The 20,669-nt window shown below is 45.6% G+C and overlaps 1 protein-coding gene across 1 annotated transcript; it reads right to left on the reverse strand.

Annotated features, from left to right (window-relative positions):
- Positions 1-14,733: 14,733 nt before the first annotated feature.
- On the reverse strand, positions 14,734-19,959 carry LOC125943305 (uncharacterized). The gene is made up of 2 exons (XM_049662334.1): positions 19,874-19,959; positions 14,734-15,099 (listed from the first exon to the last, which is right to left on the reverse strand). Exons 1-2 carry the CDS (start codon positions 19,916-19,918, stop codon positions 14,734-14,736), a joined length of 411 nt encoding a protein of 136 aa, XP_049518291.1. The 5' UTR covers positions 19,919-19,959.
- Between the last annotated feature and the right edge of the window lie 710 nt (positions 19,960-20,669).

A 20,669-nucleotide genomic window follows, 5' to 3' on the forward strand; every position in this document is an offset into this window, starting at 1 on the left:
TACCAAAACTGCCCTTTTGTCACAATCATGGCCACGTTTAGGCAAGTCAGAGGCTAATGGACGTTCTTTTTACCCCGATGTCCCTACTTAGCGCCTTGCTGCATCCCGGCGACGCTCTCATTTCTACCACATATATTGTCATTAAAAACAAAATAATGCAAGATGTTCTTTAATGTTCTTTTTCCAGTGTCTGTGGACAGCTGTTTACGAAATTTTGAGAAAAATTAACGATGGTTTTTTTTATTTTGATTTTTGAATAGTGTTCCTTTTCGTCAAAACTTCACATTTGAGGCAAACTGTAAAAATGGACATTTGTGCTACTGCAACAATATTCAGCAAAATTGTTAAACAGGTTAAGGTCGCATAGCCCACCAAATTTCAAAAGGCTACATGTATTAGTTTAGTAGATAAATATTCGTAAATATAGCAAATTTCGAAAAGTGTAGCAAATTAACAATTTTTTCTAAAACACTTCCGTTTTGCACAGAAGCCTCAAACAACGCTTGCTGACTCTTCTTTACGTATACGTTTTACACAAGAAAATGCATTTGTTGTAGGCGTAATATTTTGTATTTCACATTGTTGTGAATTTGCGCGAATGCCCGGTGCATGAAAATGGCACCTGCAACCTGAAGAATTTCGATATTTTTTCTCCTAAAGTATCCATTTGTCAAAGAAGGCAAGTTCACTTTCGTACTACCGAGTGATATGCGCACAAAATATAAAATATTGAATGAAATCTAAAATATGAATTTTTGTACCCGTGTTGATCTCTCGTGGAATCACCCAAATGTCAGTGCTCTTTTTGTATATCATATGGTAAACCGTTATCGTATAAGAAGTGTGTTCCCCAATTCCTGTTTGTTGATGTATATACAGGGTGGGCCAGCTATTAAGCACCGCGTTTTTAAAAAAGGCAGGCCATTCTACATGAAGATAACCAAGTTCACAGTCTAGTAGAGTAGCCGCCGGTAATTTTTTTTGCTGATGCCATTCAATTTAAGTAATTAATTGCAATTATCCATTTTTGTTACTGCTCTTTCGTGCTGTCAATGAAGAATTTGTAGGAAATAAAAAAAAAGAAAACTAACGCTGGCACGTTTTCAGCCAGGTGCTTTTGGCGTTGTGTGCTACGGTGCATAGCCAATCTCACTACGCTGTTCCCTGCGCCTAGCACGGCGACGCGAGATGGTCTTTCTGTATATCCAGACGTTCGTACAAGGAATAACCCAGCTGAAGCGTTCCCAGAAGATAAACTGCGTGACCCATTGTAAATCAGGTTATTTGCTTATACTGTTTATTTTTTTTTCAGCTCTGACGCAGCTCAAACAACTTCGTCCCTGGAGCTGGCGCATCAAAAATCGCGTTTTTTAGACAGTTGCGAACTAAAACTACAAACCACGTCTGATTCTAATTTCTGCACGCAATTTTTTGAAAAGTGCATATTAAATAGTCAAAAAATGCTTGCAGGGTAATCTAGATCACTTCATGCATTTCGAAAGTTAATTGGAGGTGATACACACTGCATGGTGCTGAGGGGAGAGCAGCCGCCACCCCTTGTCATTTATTTCGGAAGTAATACGGGAAATAAATAGCAAACGTAGACTATAGTTGCACTAAATGAGGCAAATTTGATTGGAGGCTCACTATGGCGCGTGTTTTGCTCCCATGCCCCACAAATCAGTCGTGCTTTCAGTTCACGCAGATGTGTCCGCAGTCTTAGTTGAGCATAGCTGGAGATGATCGAAGGGTCTCAACGATCTCCTTGTGCTGGCGGCATGCCTCCACACTTGGCTTCAGAGTCTTAGTCGCGAGTCTTTTATAGTCGCAGGAGGAGACGCTAGGTGGCGTATAGGAGTGCGGAGGTACTCACATCGCGCTTCGCAGTTCTATGTTTTTTGGTGTGTTCCGCCCTAAACACCCAGGAAAGTTCGACTCCATTTGACTCGTGAAGTCACCCGGAACCCGTGGACACCAGTTTTGTGACCCGGGAGCCGTTATTTACACCGCCACGTCAGAAGAAGCCCTCCACTACATGGCAGCCGCGCCAAGCCTGCCGATAGGTAGGAGACGCTGGCAGCTGCGCCGGTGGTGCCGGCAACGCAGACGCTGACGATGGCCGAGGCGTCTGCGCTCGACACAAAGAACGCCGACGGGCGTTCCTCTGCTACGACGGAAGAGGACATGGACCTTACCGGACCTTCGACGAGCAAGACCGACGGCATCAAGCCAACGACAACTCACTGTGAAACTATTGAAAGAACGACCACCGAGGACGACTGGCACACCGTCCTCACTTTGCGGCAAAGAAAACAACAAGCAAGTGAGAAGAAACAGGGACTAAGAAGACCCGAAGAACGAAAACTAGAGGAAAACCCACTGCAAACCCAAAGGAAAAGGAAGGGGGTCAAATACCCGCCGTTTCCGAAAGACGACTTCAAGATAGTGATTCGACCCCACCAAGGCTTACCACTACGAACAATCACCACCCCGGAGATGGCTGCGGCAGTCTCATCCGCCTGCCAACACACCGTAACAGGTGAGCACTTTCTGTTACGGATAAAGCCGGGATCGAACATAGTTATCATATCAACCTCGGAACAAGAAGTGGCAGAGCGAATTCGTCGCATAACCACGCTCACACTAAATGGTCGCAAACATTCCGTAAACGTGTACGCGGCTACTGGTGAAGAAGCCCTCAGGGGAGTGGTGCACGGGATACCAGCCAGCACACCCACTGAAACGCTCATGGCCAACTTGCGGGTGAGAACGCAAGGGGTGGAAATAATACATGCACGCATGATGGGGGAAACGAAGAGTGCAGCGATCACATTCTGTGGCCCGACTCTCCCGCGCTTTGTGTATTACTGCGGAGGAGAACTAGCCTGCCACCCGTATAGAGCAACGGTGCAGGTGTGCAAGACCTGCTACAGCAAGGGGCACCGTACAGATGCGTGCCCCCAACCGGACACTAGCGTCTGCCGCATATGTGGCACGAGGGACCCGCTTGACGGACATATGTGCGCGCCAAAGTGTGCCTCGTGCGGGGGGGAACACGTCACAGCTGACCGCAGCTGTACACAGCGACTCAGACAGCCCAGAACACCCACCGGGCAACCAAGAAAGCGCTCGCCCAGCCCAAAGGGTAGGGCGATCCGATGGTTTACATCTGAGGAAGAGGAATCGGAACTTTGCAACCAAGTGAAGTCGCGATCGCCAAGCCGACACAGGACTCCGTCACCCAACGATCGAAGTAGAGTCCGAGCACGCTCCAAGACACCGCCTCCACCCCGACGGGGATCGAGCTCAACGCCCAGGCCTTCACCGACAAACAACAGCCCGAAACATCAAGCAGGTGGATCGCAGCTGCCCACTCGGCCCACCACGGAACCGGCGGGACAGAAGTCGACGCCACCTACGAACACGCAGGTAAGCTGGGCAAGGGTCGCGGCTCCCAAGACCACCGCAATAATACTAAGTGAGGAATATCAGAGAATAATCGCAGAAAATAAGCAACTTAATTCCAGTCTTGCTGAACTACAGGCCGAACTCGCAGCACTCAAACAACACTAGCAACTACGACCCAAAGCCAGAACACACAAAACCAAGCAACACAAATGCAAACAGACACGACACAATACGCTGCCCCCGCGGCGCAACACGGGGAGGGACAGCTACGCAACATAGAAACCCAGCTCAAACTTCTCTTTGTGGAGATAGGAAATCTCAAGCAATATGTCGACGACTCCATCAAAGGGGTAAAAAAAAACACGGAAACGGGGAAACCCAAACCCCGTAGGCCGCGATCGCAAGGTCTTGTTAACGACTGACACGGAGACAAATTTTGAGAGCTCCTATGATGGCTAAACAAAACACACGCAGTCAAGAGAATCTCGAGTTGTGGCAGTGGAACTGCTGTTACCTGCACAACAAAGAAGCGGCGCTGACACAATTCGTGAAAGCAGCGGCAATTGCACCAGATCTTATATGCTTGCAAGAAGCAGGCAAACCGAAACACTCAATAAGAGGATACACACTCCACAAAAACACCGATCACACGGGGACGGCAATATTGGCTAGGAAGGATCTCGAGGTGAGCGTCGTAACTATACCGGGGATTCAAATACCACATCAAATAGCCACGGTATGGCCGGTAAAGCGAGGTCGCCCGAAGAACATCGTAGCAAATGTATACAGCTCGCCACGAGACCACAAGGCGGACTTCACACCAATTATCTTACACATCATGAACACCGCGAAACTAGGAGATAGAGTAGTATTGCTAGGGGATTTCAACGCCTGGCACACGGAGTGGGGTTACAGAAGGGACACGGCCAAAGGTATCAGCCTACTGAAGGCAACTCAGACTCACGATCTGATCCTCGTCACGGAGCCTGACTCGCCTACCAGACTGGGAAATAGCGCGTCAAGAGATACGGCCCCTGACCTCACTTTCGTAAGCGATGAACGAGGAGTCACTTGGACTAACCTAGACGAGACATTGGGAAGTGACCATTACATTCTCAGTGTATCCATTCAAACGCCAAAAATAAGAAATTCGATTGGCACGGCACGTCTGACAGACTGGAAGAAATTTAGGGAATGCCAAACTGGAGGCCCCGAACTTCAACACGATACGAGATTTGACGGGGTATTTACGGGACGCGGCGGAAAAAGCCACCAGACAATTTCAAACTACACAGAAAAACCCAGTGGTCGACCACCATTTAAACCACCTTTGGGAAGCAAGAAGAAGCCTCACCAAAAGATGGAAGAAACAGCGGCACAACCGAAAGCTTAGAGAGCGCATAGCACAACTCACGGAGGCAGCCAATGCGTACTCACAAGAGCTGTGCAGTACGAACTGGAGGAATTTCTGTGACTCTCTCCGCGGCACTCTAAGCACGAAGAAAACGTGGGCAATCCTTCGCAGTATGCTCACCCCTGCAACCACGCGGAGAGAAACGACGCTCGCCCTCAGGCGCATAGCTAACAACTACGCAGGCGCAGACGAGGAGCTACTGAACGAGCTCCAAAACACGTACGTGGGAGAAAGGGTGAACCCAACCACCACACCAAGTTATACGGGACCGGCTAATCCTACCCTTGACGAACCGATATCGTCTGCAGAAGTATACGCTGCAGCGCTGTCCTTTAGGAGGAACACGGCGCCCGGACCGGATCGTATCACAAACGCCATAATCAGAAACCTGGGCACCGAAGCTTTAGAGAAACTAACGCAGCTCTTCAACGACACGGTTTGGCAGATAGGAGGGTCCATACCACCTGAATGCAAAGAAGCTGAAATAATTTTAATACCCAAGCCGGGGAAACCAAAATTGCTACAGAACCTCCGACCAATCTCGTTAACCTCCTGCATTGGCAAACTTTTCGAAAAAGTCATCCAAACACGGCTTGGGAGATACTTAGAGGGCAACGAACTCCTACCAAATTCGATGTATGGTTTCCGACATGGGGTTTCCACGCAGGACGTCTTCCTCCTACTTCGGGACGAGGTTCTCAACCCACCACCAATGAACAGAATCCTGCTTGCCTTGGACCTGCAGAAGGCCTTTGACAACATTTCACATGACGCGATACTCACCGGCCTACAAGAAGTAGGCTGTGGGGAGAGGATCTACAGTTACGTGCACAGTTTTCTCAAAGACAGAACGGCGTCCATAGGGCTGGGCCACCTACGATCCGACACGATTAACATGGCCAACAAGGGCACTCCACAAGGCTCTATACTCTCCCCACTACTTTTCAACATAGGGATGAGGAAATTGGCTCTAGCGTTAGAGGAAGACCCGGAACTTGGAGTAGCTATCTACGCGGACGACGTCACCCTTTGGGCGACTACGGGGTCCTACGGGCACAGACAAGACACTCTACAAAGAGCGATCAACACAATTGACGAACACGCGAGAAGGGCAGGCATGAGATGTGCACCGGAAAAATCAGAATTTGTACAAATAAGACCTAAAAACACCGAGCAGACACGCTCCCCCATCCTCAATCTGGAGATCAACGGAAGCCAGGTCAAACAAGTGCAGGAACTCAGGGTGCTAGGCATGCTAATTCAGGAGACGGGCAGCGTATCGTCAACGCTAAACAAACTCAAACACACATCCAGGAGCGTATCGAGACTCATAAGAAGAATCGCCCGCAGTAAGGACGGCATGAGGGAGGACGACACCAGGAGACTGGTAGAAGCCTTCGTCATCAGCCGCATTACGTACGCTCTGCCATACCATCTTTCACGCAGATGTGAAGCAGAGCAGGCCAACGTACTCATACGCACTGCCTACAAAGCTGCACTGGGCCTCCCTGACTGCACTGGCACAGAGCGTCTGGAGAGTCTGTGTATTTACAATACGTACGAAGAACACGCCGCGGCAGTCTTTATCGCGCAGAGAGAGAAACTCAACTCGACAACCCAAGGTAGAGCTTTACTACAGAGACTTCACTACTCCTTGGCACCCCAATTCTGCGGGAGGAGACGCACCAAATACCCAGACAAGACAGGGAACGCATACACGTGCACCCAATACCCAAGAACATGCACCCCATGTTTAACGCCGGCCGCAGACAAGCGAGAGCGGTGGCACTCGAACGGTTACGCAACGACCCAAACACTCACTACACAGACGCAACTCCCTACCCCTCGAGGCAGAGAGCATTTGCTGCGGTCGTCACTAGAGGGAACCAAGCAATCACGTCGGCTACGATCCGTACCAAGAGCACGGCCGTGGCCGAAGCGGCGGCCATAGCGCTAGCCATACGAGCTGCAGAGGGCAAGAGGCAATCTGCACATGTTCTCACGGATTCGCAAGAAGCTTGCCGACTGTTTCTCAGGGGCGTCCTCCCTCGGAGCGTCCTAGGCATTCTAGGAAGCAACCTTCGAGAAGACCACATCATCACATGGTGCCCCGCTCACGAAGGTGTACAGGGAAACGAACGGGCGGACCGCCTGGCTCGAGGACTAATTTTTCGAGCCGCGGACACATCGACCCGGGAGGAATACCTCACACCTACGCTGCCGCGAGATATCCTCGACAGCCAAAGACGCGCAAGGCAGACAATGGCGCCACCCCACCCTAAACTCACACGCTGGCAATCCCGAGACTGGCGACGCCTACAAACAAATACATATCCTAATATACACGCACTCAGCCAAATACACCCGTCCCAATACGATGACTGCTGTCCTTGGTGCAGCGATACACCAAGCCTCATACATATCACTTGGCATTGTAAACAAAGACCAGCAGAGGGAAACTCACCCTCGTCACACGCAACGAACTTGAAAGGTCGTGGGAGGCGCGACTCGCCCGGCAGGACCTGGGAAGCCAGCAGGCAACCTTGGACCAAGCCGAACGAGCCGCTAGAGCCAGCGGGGCTCTGGAATAGAGGCTTCACCCGCAAGAACCTCAGTCTGCTACTTCAATAAAATGTTTATTCCTCCTCCTCCTTATAGTCGCAGTCTGCACCGGCGACCTCAATTTGACGACCATGTCAGTCCAAGCAACCATGACATTGAAGTGCTCTTCACACAACTTCGGCACTTTCAGTACTTCATTGCTAAAATGAAAGTTGTTGCCTTCCCGAATATATTGTCAGGTAGGCTTGCTCGCTGGTACTTGCCCCCAAAAGTGCAGCTCTCCATGGCACATAATGATTTCTCTTCTTCAGGATTCCTTTTAGAAGGAAGCTAGCCACCACTGTAGAGCAACAGGCCACGTTCAGCCACTGGTAATTCCTCAATAAAAAGAATAGAAAGGCTCGGGTTACGAGCGCGTGCCTGCCGTGCTTTATTTTGTAGTGATAAGCACTCATGCATGGAAACGCACGAGCTCTACATAATTACCTTTGATTTCATATTTTACACCGCACCTGTTATTGTGACTATATAAAATTAAGCGCGTGAAAAGGTAAGCTGACACGCGCAAGAATAAACGAAAGATGCGTAAAAATGCACGCGTGCACAGAGACGAATAAGCGCAAACCCGAACACATATGAAGAAACAAATTTCGCAGCAAGCTGCAAATTGTAGACAATCTGGGAGCGATAAAGGTAATAATAAAATGGGGGGGGGGGGGAGTTACGAGTGTGAGGTGACTTACCTGCGTTGTGAAATTATGTCAATTACGGTGAATGCAAACTTGACTTGACAAGTTTCGGGGTTTCATAGAACCGTCGCGAGAACAACTAGGTTTGTAAGACAGAAAGCTCTTACGAATAGAGGGCATATACCTTCGATAACGTGCTGACGAAATTAGAATTCTGTAGGGCACGTTACAGAGCCAGAAAATATCAATATTTTACTACAACACTTGACGTGTAAAGCAACTAAAAAGTGTATTGGTTTGATAATGTTGGTGGAAATTTATTTGGAAATGAAAAGGGCTTATTTCCACTTGTCTACCTGCGCTAACAGCATCGCTGAAACTTAGACTTGATTCCGCAAGATGGCAAAACTCCGATAATTTTTCGCAATGTCGCACTGTCAGCACGCGCTCTAACAAAATGTAAACTTAACTGTACGTGTACTGTTTCCCTAAATTTTAGTTCGTGATTACAAGCCGCTTTAAAAAAATCCGAGGACACCTAAGCACTTTTTATGAGTTGTGAATGCGAAAGCATTAATGTCCAATTGAAAGCCGCCAAACGGTCCTTCGAGTTATGAACCCTACGCGGGCAAGCGAGCGCGTTGATGTTCATGATGATTTCACGATGATTTATTGGCATCTCTTTTGAAACGGAGCGGTGACAAATAGTCACATAGCCTGCTTGATTTAATCAGGTGTGCTATACATATTTTTAATTCTAGCATTTTTGTATACATCCCCTATAGTCTTTTTTTCTTCTTCTTCAAAACTTCTCTACACCTGCCTTGCACCGCTACCTATGCCCTTAAAAGAGATCCGGTCGTATCAAACTATTCCCTGCTTTTCTTTCCATACTAAACGTCTCTTGCTTTTCTCGACTGCTGACCGGTTGATGCTTCCGTCCACTTTCAATCCAAGCGCAATCCGTTGAGACGCTTGGCCAACGGCTCCTAGACCAGCGCCTCCTCTACTTTCAGTACAGCACGGTGCACTTCGATCCGTGACGTCATGCTACTATGCACGACTGCCATAAAATCTAATGGAGATGCTCCCGAGTAAGCCGCGGTGATTTTGACGTCAGCGCTTTCGTCATGCCGGACTTTGCAATGGAAATTTTGGTACAAGTAGCATGATGTTATAGAGCGTGCACAGTAGTGATGCAGAACTATTGATAGTATACTATCGACACTATCGATAGTTGAGTCACCATCGAACTATCGGTGGTAAAAAAAACTGTCGATAGCGCTATCGAGCGTACTTTCAATAGTACTATTAATACTATAAAACAACCGCGCGAACTTATTGCAGCATAAGTCTTGGTTCCCCGAGTGCATGGTATACGGTAGTGGTGGTAACTCTGACAGGACTCTTGGTTATTGCAGTCTACCCGTCACCGAGCCCTGCAGATGTACCCTACGTGCAGCTGCTAGATAAAATGTTAGTGCCGCAAATGTCCTTGTTGTGCTGGCAACAGTGACCCGAGGCAAACCGCTTGGCGCGCCTGCTTCTGAGCTGAATTCGAGTGGAATCATTACTTGAGCGCGTACACTTGTTGGGTTTCAAGACATAAAAGCAAGGAACGAGCACGCTGCCCTTGACACAGCAGTTGCGCACTATGATTTGTTCCGCAGCACACCACTCCAGCGCTCTCAACAAGTCTGCTCACGAATGTATGTACATACGTACATACAAGGACGTGGCTTGCTCGACTGAAGCAATGGCCACACGTAAATGGTACTGGGGTTCAGCTTGCTGAATTGAAACCCAGGTAGACGATGGTCGAAAGCGAAACCATCGATCGCGAACCGTTTTCGATTAGAACAAACGCAGACCGCACCAATGCTTGTTTAATTGGTGAACTAAGCCGGCGATTGTCAGAAAGCGCAGCTGGTCCTGCAGTTAAATAATCTAGCACGCGGTTCCAAACGAAGCTGCGGCAGGAAGCCAAATTATGCGTTTCATTGAGAGGCAGCAACATGAGCCCTCAACCACAACCTCGAACGCAGAGCTAATGGTTTTCTCTAGTATCTGGAGTTACATCTACAGGAAGGCAGAGCAATTAACCTTTAGAATTCTGGAAGCCTTGTCAATGCTCCACAACGCTGCTCTCTGAAGTGGCTAGGAAGTACTTGTGTATTCCAGCAACGTCGGTACACGCAGAACGCGTATTCTCAGCGGCTGGACAGATCATTTCAGATAGGAGGAGCAGGCTGAAGGGCATGTAAGTAGACATGCTTGTGTTCATTCACCAGAATGCTTGGCAGACACATGACAATTAAGTTGAACTGTTCAGCTGTAGCGGAAAGGAAGCCGTTACATGTGGCGGAACTGTACGGCTTCTAATTTATATTGCATTTTGTAATTTAAAAATAAAAATGTCAAGAACTAAGTTTGGTGGTAAGGTGTAACTGGTTACTTTTGAGTATGGATTTACTGATGGACATATTCCAGCATTCTCACTGAGGAAATAATTTATTTCATTCGCCAAAAAATGCTCATAAATTAAACGAACTGAGTATTGCTGATAGTGGGCTATCGCAAATGTTTTGGAAATATCGCCGGCCAACAACAGCATAATTATTCGCAGCACTATCGATAGTATTATTGGTAGTAATATTACCAATGGTACTATCGCTAGTACTATCGATAATACTATCGATATTAATACTATCGATAGTCTTTTTACACTATCCATAGTTTTACAAAAACTATCGATAGTTTCACAAAAAGCTATCGATGCTATGGATAGTCGATGTACCGACAGTTTTGCATCACTACTGCACAGGTCTGCTATCTAGGAGGCGCTGGTTTAGCCTAGTTGGTAAGACACTCGGCTTCTGAGTGTGGGGTCGTAGGTTTGAAACTTACTACCGCCAACGTTTTTTCTTTCGAATTTATTGTTTTCTTTTCAAATAATTTATTTCTTTATAGCGATTACCGAGCCGAAGTTAGAACGCAGGCGAGAGCTTGCGCGGACAAGGAACGTGCGGATAACATAGCCTTCCGAGAGCGAGAGTGGCCTCGCGGCGATGCCCTCTCCCCTCACGTACCACTTGGCGCGGCAGCAGGTGTTCCCTTTCGCCTGCTCTGCTCCGTCGAGGCATGCACGGGACGTGGCGTCGCAACCAATGGAAATTTAGGTGCCTTTTCACTGCTACAGACACCGGCTTTTTCGCTCAATGGGCCATTTTCTGCTTTCGCATTAAAAAGCAGAACATGCTGTGCTCGCACTGGACACCCGTGAGGCGTTCGTTGGCGGCCACTTGTCCCGTTTAATTTTCATTTTCCATAGAAGCCTTCTTTATCGATCTCTTGGAAATGCAAACTATCGCCAGCTATTTCTCTAATTATTAGAGCTCCACGGGACGGCGTGGAACACTCCTGCTGTGTTACTGCCTTTAAATTCCTGACTGCGTGTGATTTGCCCCGCTTGCTAGCCAAGCAAATAGTTCTTGAAGCAGCAGGCTGTACGCGCTTCGTTGTGCTCTTGATGCGACAAACCTGAAACCCTGTTCACAAAAAGCGTTCGCTAGAATTGTTCGTACAAGAGCAAATTCCGACCAATCTTGATGCTGGATATATTTTATGAAATAGGTGGCCAGCCAGTGGCCAAGAGCACTTATGAGTGAAAAGTTTGGTGAATTCAGCCTCTGATGGGGAAGCACCAACAGTTTGGCGTGGCGCTTTGGTGAAAAGTTGGTGTGTCTAATGCTCGTATAGTGTAACGAAATCAACATATAACAGCAGTTGACTTTGTTTAATTATATGTTATGCACACTTGCTGTCTTGTTCTTTTTCTAACCTTATCTCATTCATATTTACGTAGCAATGCTTGGCTCTTGGTAACATGTACCAGCATGTAACAACACGTAACAGCAGTTTACTTTGTTGCATTATTTGTTACGCACACTAGCTGTTTTCTTTTTCGTGCTTTACTCTTTGTAGCTCTTGGGCTGCAAAATCGTCCTGTGTGGCCGTCTCGACGAAGACAGAGACGAAGAATTTTCGTCTATTGCTGAAATGAAAGAAAAGAAACGCTGCTTAAATGACGTCCATTCCGAGTTGATGCTACTGGAACGCGTCACGCGTACGTAGCACCATCTGTCATGATCGATCGGTGATTGTGATCCGCTGCTGAGCCCTAGGTCGTAAGTTTTCGTTTTATTTCTTTATTATTATGATTATTATTAGGTTTGGTACATAGCTGCTACGGCTACGTTCCGATGGGGCGCAATGCAATAAATGCTTGCGTACAAGTGCTTTGGACGTGCATTAAAGAACCCCAGGTGGCGTAGCAGGACTCTTGTGCGAGTTAGTTCGTTCGTGATCTTGAAGCAAACTTTGACCAGCGTGAAGAAAAAGTCACGGGCTTGGGTGGCACACGCAGCACAGTCACAGCGTAAGCTGGTGGAGCGCCTCAAGAGTAGCTCCAATTTGGGCACCGCGCACAACAGGGTATTCGCAGCAGTCTGTTCGCCTCGTTTTGACGAGAACGATCTGAACTGTCCGCCCGGCGTCGACGGCGAGATGCGGCTTATAATGCTCTCTACACAACAGTCTGCTGAGCCCGATGAAGCCTTACCACTGCAACTTACATGTCGGGCACGCCGCGTTTGCAGGAACCTCAACTAGATGGCGCCACCATACTGGCGGAGGCTCGGCAGCTCGGGATCGCGTTGATTGCGCGCCTCGACTGAATCGCATTTCGTCGTCTGCGCCTGCGCACGCTGCGTTTGCAGTTACCTTACCTAGATTGCGCCACCATACTGGCGGAGGCTCGAGTCGTCTGCCCCTGCGCGCTTGCCTTATAGGGTATTTTCCGCGGCCCGATAGCAAGCGCTTGCATGGCTCAGTAGTAGAGTATCTGGCTCCCACCCAGCGGGCGCGGGTTCGATCCCGGTGGGAATCAGGTACTTTTTTCGCATTTCCGGCTATAGCGGTTACGGCGGCGTACACCGTCGGCGGCAGCATCATCGCGAACCGAAACGGCTATTAGAATGAGCTCATAACAGCTTCCGTTGTAAAACGAGACGAAAGACGAGGAACACGAAGAAAGACTAACGAGTTGGAAGTCCGCTCTCATCTGTGTTACTTCGTGTTCCTCGTCTTTTGTCTCGTGTTCTTTGCGCTAGTCAAAGTTTGCTTCAAAATCTCAGGTGGACAAAGCTAATCTGGAGCCCTCCATTACAACATCCATCGTCACAACCCACTGTGCATTCCCCAAAAAATGAAGCGATAGAATAGATGTTTATGCAATTGCTGCATCGAGCACTGCACTTTAACCTGTACATGGACACTTTATATGGTTTAATGATCTACACAGCAGCATGTCAGTTCTCTTTTAAGACTAAATCTATTAAGACAAATTATGTGTCAAGTTAAACCATTTTGGGGACCAATGCTCCATTTCTTTTTCAATGTACGTTGGTTCAGCAGAATTTCACACAAGAACAAGAGGTTCTTAGGGTGCCCATATATTTGCTAACACCGCGTTTACTGTATTGTAAAACAAAATTCGGTGAACTGTGGCATTAGCAAGCAAAAATCTGTGGCACTAGAAGCATTTTTATCGTCAAACAGAGGCCTTGTGAGTGTATCATGTTATAAGCGATCACTTGCTCACCTAAGTGCATGGAGTTTGTACAGAGGTGCGTCAGCTTCCTACCCACATCAACGTCAACCATGCTAGAATTTTAGTCTGCAACTAATAGGAGCTTTACTGCATAATGCTCCTCATTATATTAGACCTTTTAATGTCGTTTCATACATGGATTCACATTTTCTAAATAAGGTTTTCGTTGTCTTGCTGATTGAGTATAGTATCTTTTACACGTTAGCCAATTTTCTTTTTTGTGACTGTGAGCACTTGTAGACATTTTTTCTTTAAACTTCAAGCGACAGTTCTGTGTATATATGTGAACTGTCTAGTCATATGTCTCTGCCATTTCTTTCCCAAAAATTAAATGACACAACAACGAGAAAAGCCTTTGCAGATGTATGCAAATCCAAGCAACTCAGACATCAAAGACAACTACCTTTGTTGTCGAGCCTTTCAGCTCTAGAAATTTGCTTTGCCCTTGCTCCAGCTACACCCAAAATTTTGCAAACGCTTCATCACAGTTGGTACAATTCCTTGGTTATGCCCGAGTCTTTTCACACGCTTCACTATATTCTATACCCCTAGCTCCACCTACAACATGAGCGGTATACTGTTTTTACCGGCCATTTTAAAGCCTAGATACCGACCACATCGCCTCATGAAAACTATTGCGAAACTCCCTTATACAGAACGACATGACTTTGTAGCGAAAAAAAGAAAAATAAATCAGAAAGGAAAGATTAGCAGCGACAGACAGAACAGAAAGATGACTTGTCCTTTGCTCTTTGCCACCTCCTGGTGTCGAGAGTGTGTGCGCAATGTATATGTATCAAGCTTGGTGCTTAATAAACATTTGTGAGTGTAGCGCCGTCTCTCTTTCTGCTCTGTCTGTACCTGCTACTCTTTCCTTTCCGGTATTTTTGCGCCACAAAATCACGTCGTTCAGTAAGCACCAACTCGCCCAATAAAAAATTATTCTGCAGTTCCCCATACATCTTCACTGTAAAGCAATTGCAAAAACCTCAAAAAGCTCCCTCACCCGAACTGGCCCCGTCATCCATCTGCTCTGGCTTGAGCACGCCACCACGGCAGCATCCTGGTGCCGCTTCCACGGGGCTGGAGTCATGTCCTTTGCTGCACGATTTCTTTCTGGTGCGACGGTTCTGCTTGGACATCTGGCCCACTTTTTGTGATGTTTCCTTCTTTGCAGCAACACCAGTATTATCGCTGTTTCTCTCCTGTTTTTGTGGCACACTGCTACTCTCTTCACCAATGCGCACCTCTGAGTTTGCAGTACGTAGTGGGAGATCACCTAGGACCTTACGTTTGACGCCCTTCTTTTTTTGGGGAGCGGACAATGCTGCAGTGGATTGAGCCTTTTGGTTCTCCTGCACAGGAAAGAAGCACCCGTGATGAAGCAATAGGCATGAAACCAACATTACCAACATCTCAGAACTACGAATCATCAAATTAAAGTTTTATCGATTTATTTGCATACATCATTAGACTACTAAAGGCCAACTGCAACAAAATTTCACTAAGACTAAATTTGTTAGAAATGAGTAGTATATACCACTGAAGCCATCTTGGCAAAGCCGCAGAGCTGCTAATTCTATAGTTTTTTAAACAGGCTTTAAACAGCACCTAAGCAGGCGATGTGTGCTCTGGGTGGTGTCGCTATATGACATAAATCTTGGCACAGCGCATCTGAGATGACTGAGAAAGTTAGAGACCTATCAAAGTATGCGCGTGGTTTTAAGCGTCTCGGCGGCGACAGGGCTCATCGTGGCACCCCACGGCGTCCGCGATATCTACGCTACGCAGAAACGTGGTCTTCCGAGATTCTCGAAGGTCATGCGAAGGAGCAACGCACCATGCGTCCCTTCTCGTGAGCGGTAATGTGTTCTTTTTTTAGTTTCAGTATCCAAAACAGCCATTTTTGCAAGCTTGTCGCGACGCTTCCACTCTTATTTCAAATGTCAAATTTTGCACGGAGGTTCTTCTACAGGGTGTCCAACGTAACTTTATCCAAATTTTAAAAAATACGCAAATGCCACGTAGCTGGACAGAACCCAGGTAATGTTTGCCGTCGCTTGGAGATACTCAAATTATTTTTGCATTCCGCCTAATTACACAATTAGGCTTATATATTAATCAATTCCTCAAATTTTATAATTAGATGAAAAGTGCCAATGACAAAATTGCAGAGCAACATGAAATACTCCCGTACAGCTTTCTGATGCTCAATACGTGCTACATAAAAGTGTTTTTCCGAGCGTGAAAGAAGCCCGCGAATATACGCAAGATTGCCGCGCGACTGGCCGCTCGAATCACTACTGAAAAGCTATTTGTGGACTTCAGTGTGTGCCATATTATCCCAGACTATATAGTCCGTATCTGGCTTAAAGTATGCAGGTGCAAATTTGCGGCCCAATAAGAAGTTCGCAAAGCAGTTCTGCAGAAATCTGCAAGGTAGAATAAGTTGCTCTACCTCCGTGGAACTGATTTAGTATAGCAATGTTGCAATGTGGGCCAGTTGGTGATACATCATGGCTAGACGTGCTGCAAAGGACAGATTAGGAGTCTGTCTTCTTGTCGCTCCTGACCTGTCCTTTGTTAGCCTTAAGCAGGGCATCTAGCCATGCTGATTCACCATGCTCTGTGTCTCTGTGCTTCGAGTAGCCAATTGATTCTGACTCGTTCTGCGATCTGCTAGTCACTCAGTTCGGCTCAGATTGTAGAGCAACTGCCACTGAAAGGCATTAATCTCAGGTTCAATGCACGAAGTAGAATTTTTCTTCAACTGCACAGCTTTCATGTTAGCATATTATTAAGTTTATTACATTTTTATTATATTATGATTATTATTATCATTATTATATTTCAGTTCATGTTACTCTCAGGCAGATGGCAATTTTTGACTTGCATAAAACGTTAAATCTGCACCACGTATATTCAGCAGGGATGAGTTTTGGACAAAAATCGTTTTTTTTTTAGATTTTCTAAGACTAGTAAATGGCTGTACGTTACGATAACTTTCAAAATTTTATTGTTTCTTCTTCATTTGCATATTTATAGGGTTCAGCGTTCTTGATTTTTGGTTTCTGCAAGTTCAGTACACTTTTTTCATTTTATATCTCCACCAAACATTTCGGCCTTTTTTTTTTGGTGGATATAACAAGTGTCAAACTTACCAGTTGTTTTTTTATGTGAATATCTGTTTAACCAATTTTGTAAACAGTAAAACGTGCTGTATGACTGCAGATTCCTATCGTTAATGCTGTAGTTGTAAGTAATCCACAGAATAAGGAAGTTTTGTTTTTGGCACACGGTCTAGCAGTGGCACAATATGACAATGCAGGAATTCAAATGAGTACAGTCGATATTAGAACACCAATGCAATGATACTTAAATGAACCTGTAACTTCACGCGGGTACAGAACTTCAACAAATATGAAATTTTTGAAACCATAGGTTACCATCAGTGAACTTGTGATCTTGTTTGCACACTACAATGGCCGCGGCGTGAATACTGCAGCGACCCGAGCCAAAGCTCCCGCAACCAATCAACGCACCCCCCCTCCGACACACACTTACTGCTTCTCTTCTTCGTTGCAGTGGCATATTTTATTTTAAAGAAAATAAACAACTTTTATTTTTTGGAAAAATTATAGAGCTTGCTTTTGGCAGGCTGACATGTGATGTTTACTGTGCCCGACTCCATGAATAAGAGCACTTGTGTACAGGCTCATTAGCAGCATGTCAGTCGCTGTCTTAGCTCTCTGGCGGTATCACATTCGCTGTCACTGAACTTTTTTGGTTAAACTGAATTCCGAAAAAAGAAAATTTGGCATACAATTCCCGCTCCAAATTAGAAACGCTGAACCTTACGTATCTTAATTACAATCAGTAAGGTTTTTCACACGTGTGCACAAGTTTAAGCAGTGAAAAGCAGCCACTATTAGGGGAGATGCGGGGCTGAAGAGTCAACTTTAGAACCAATAAACTATTTTTATAGCAATTTTGTGAGCTGATTTACCTTATCATTAGAATATATTATTACTTTCATTACCCTGTCTTGAACAGGAAAATAGTTATGGCCATCATTTTGCGCAGTTGAATTTGTCACCGTAAGAAAACTGTAATTTCAAATATAATAGACATATATTGATTGATTCTGAATAGATACTTTCTAGGTGGTCTATAGTGCACAATAAGGGCAGTCGCCAGTTGGTCATGGCATTTAAGTGAAAATTTCGTCACATGAAAACAAAGTTTGTTTTTTATGTTGTCACCATATGTCAGATGCTTGATATTTTCTTTGTCTTAGGTTAAATTTGGAAACTTAGGAAGTACCTTATCTTGTTCCTAGGAAAATTTAACTCTGGAAAACACCTTAAAAGAAGTTTTGGCAAAGCAGTTTGAAAACAATGGTTTTCATACATTGTTTGGCCAGTATGTGCAAATTGGGAAAAATCAACTCAAGCATTGCAAAACTGGCTACTTTACTTGATAGTGAATCGCGATTAATAAAAGGCCCTTGCTGCATAGGATGGGACCTGTTTTTCATCACAAGAGTGCACAGTGGCAATTACTACAGGTTGTATTCTTCCTTTTTTTAAAGATTTAGAACTGTCAAGTCTTGCCCTGCAAATCAAGTTGCCCTGCAACTTCTTGCATTGTCAAAGCAGCGTACTTCAAATAACTGTTTCAAAAAGACATGTGCGTGATAGTAAAACAAAAGCGTTTCACAAATGTTCTTGCCACCTTTATACACATGTATGTGATTTTAGCCGATGTTCTGTACAACATACCTGCCAACCTGTAAACTTTAATATTCGTAAGATGCTCGTGGACATCACCCAAAGGTTATGGGAGTTGCCATAATTAAGCACTGTTGGCAAGCATTGCTTTTTGTTTTCCTTCAGCATTCAAATTTTGTGGGATACGCACATATTTATTAACGATTCTTTACCTTTTGACATGGGACAAAAGCGGCAGCAAACTTGGAATAGTAGAGATTAACAAGGAACACATTGTTGATCTGATTTATCGCAGTGACACGGCCGCTAAAAACGGTTTTTTATTGCGCGGCCGTGACTGTGACTTTTTTAGATACTTTTCTGTTGCCGATTTTGCCTGTATCAGGAACTGCTCAAAGCAAGCACCTTTTAGGGGGTGTCCTTTTACAATCGCCAAGCATTCAAGGGTATGGTTGATGACAGATGGGCAAAACTACGTTCGGGCCTTGTTTGGAGTACTATTTATTTGCGTATTCATTACATATGTGAACACAAAGAGCTTGGCGCCTTTAGTGTGGTGCACTACATTACAAATTGAATGGAGTATATAGCAGCAAAAAAGCATAAGCACAATGCGTGATGCAAAACAAAGTGAAAGACAGTGACAGGATTTAAATGGCACCGGCCCAATACACATAAGCAATACACATACATATCTACACATAATAAGACATACACATTCATATAAGCTAAAGATAAGTAAATGAAAGGACGGATAAAAAATGGTAGACAATATAGAGAGTTTGCACATTGCTCAACACAGAGCTCGGCCGTGTATCTCAAAACAGGGATGTTCACAACATCGTCGGTAACTGTTAGAATTCAGCGGGCATTGAAACATATACACGAGAGTATGCTTGTGGTCTTGAGCTGCAACGAAAGGGCAACCCGTAGTGAAACTTTCAACATTCACTTCTTTTTTTTTGCATACACTTTTTTTTTAATTTGCACTGCCAGATTTTTCAACACCTTTACACTTTTTTGAGAACAAAATTTATTTTTCGTAAAACTTGACGCGACATCGTGGAATCATAAAGGAGCCCAAATCCGTAAACATTAGTAAAACTTTGGGACAGTTGGCAGATATGTATAAAGGCAAGTACAAACGTTTTATGTGCACATCTGCTTGCCTCTGAAAAATTCAAGTAAGAAGTGTTTGTCAGGCTGAACGCCCTATACTTTCCAGTAGAGAAAGATTTGACATTATTTCGGAGCTCCCTTAGAACTGAAGTCAGGCTGTGTTGGCATATCTTTTTTTTTACACTTCGTGCTAAGTGGCATGTTTTGGCCGAGCTTGCCGTACGAACAGGATAACAAACGTTTCTTCACACTTCGCTAACGCAAATTCACAGCTACTCACGCTGGTTCGTGATGTGCTGGACTTTCTGGCCGACTTTCTCTGCATTGCCTTTTCTCCAAGAGCCGTGGCCTCTTCAATGTGCCCAACCTTTCTCGGAGCAGCTGAGTCGTTCCTTCGTGGCCGTGGAGTAGAAGTCTTTTCTGCCGTCGGCTTTTCTGCTGTTTTCCTTCTCGTGCGCGCCAAGTTGGAGCGTTTTCCCCTGTGAAAAAAAATTAATAAACCTAGTAGTGCAATATTTAGGTAGCATTTGCTGTGGCATCACATTTGTTTCTTTGTTGCTAGCGGCGCACGTCAAGAGACGCAAATATACATTTGCCTGTTTTGCTTCGTAATTTAGTGGATCGTTATGCTGCGTTGCCACCAGGTACGCATTATCGAGGTTTCACTATAGCATGTGACTAAACAAACGCTGGACGCGCGAAATCAACACCGGCAGAACTTGCATGGGCGCGGTCGGCGCTGGATCAACAAAGTATTTCAAAGGGACACTAAATCATACAGCTAAATTATTTTATATACCAGAGAACTGAACCTTGAAAACCTTGTCAGTGCTCGTATGACAAAAAGAAAAAGAAAAAAACTTGAAGGCAAACATATTCGCAGCTGAAGGCTGAACTTTCCTTGTGCTATATCACGAGTTTAAAACAGTGGCCACATATGAGAACCGAAATGTGTGACCCTTTCATAACAGACAAGATTAGCACTAGTGTTGTGTCTTGTTGAATGCTTTACTTGAGAGGAGCTTGCATATCTGCCATCCTGCCATCGTAATTATTATGCCGGCTTTCACTGGTAA

Source organism: Dermacentor silvarum, chromosome 1 (assembly GCF_013339745.2).
Source record: "Dermacentor silvarum isolate Dsil-2018 chromosome 1, BIME_Dsil_1.4, whole genome shotgun sequence".
Classification (NCBI taxonomy): Eukaryota; Metazoa; Arthropoda; class Arachnida; order Ixodida; family Ixodidae; genus Dermacentor; species Dermacentor silvarum.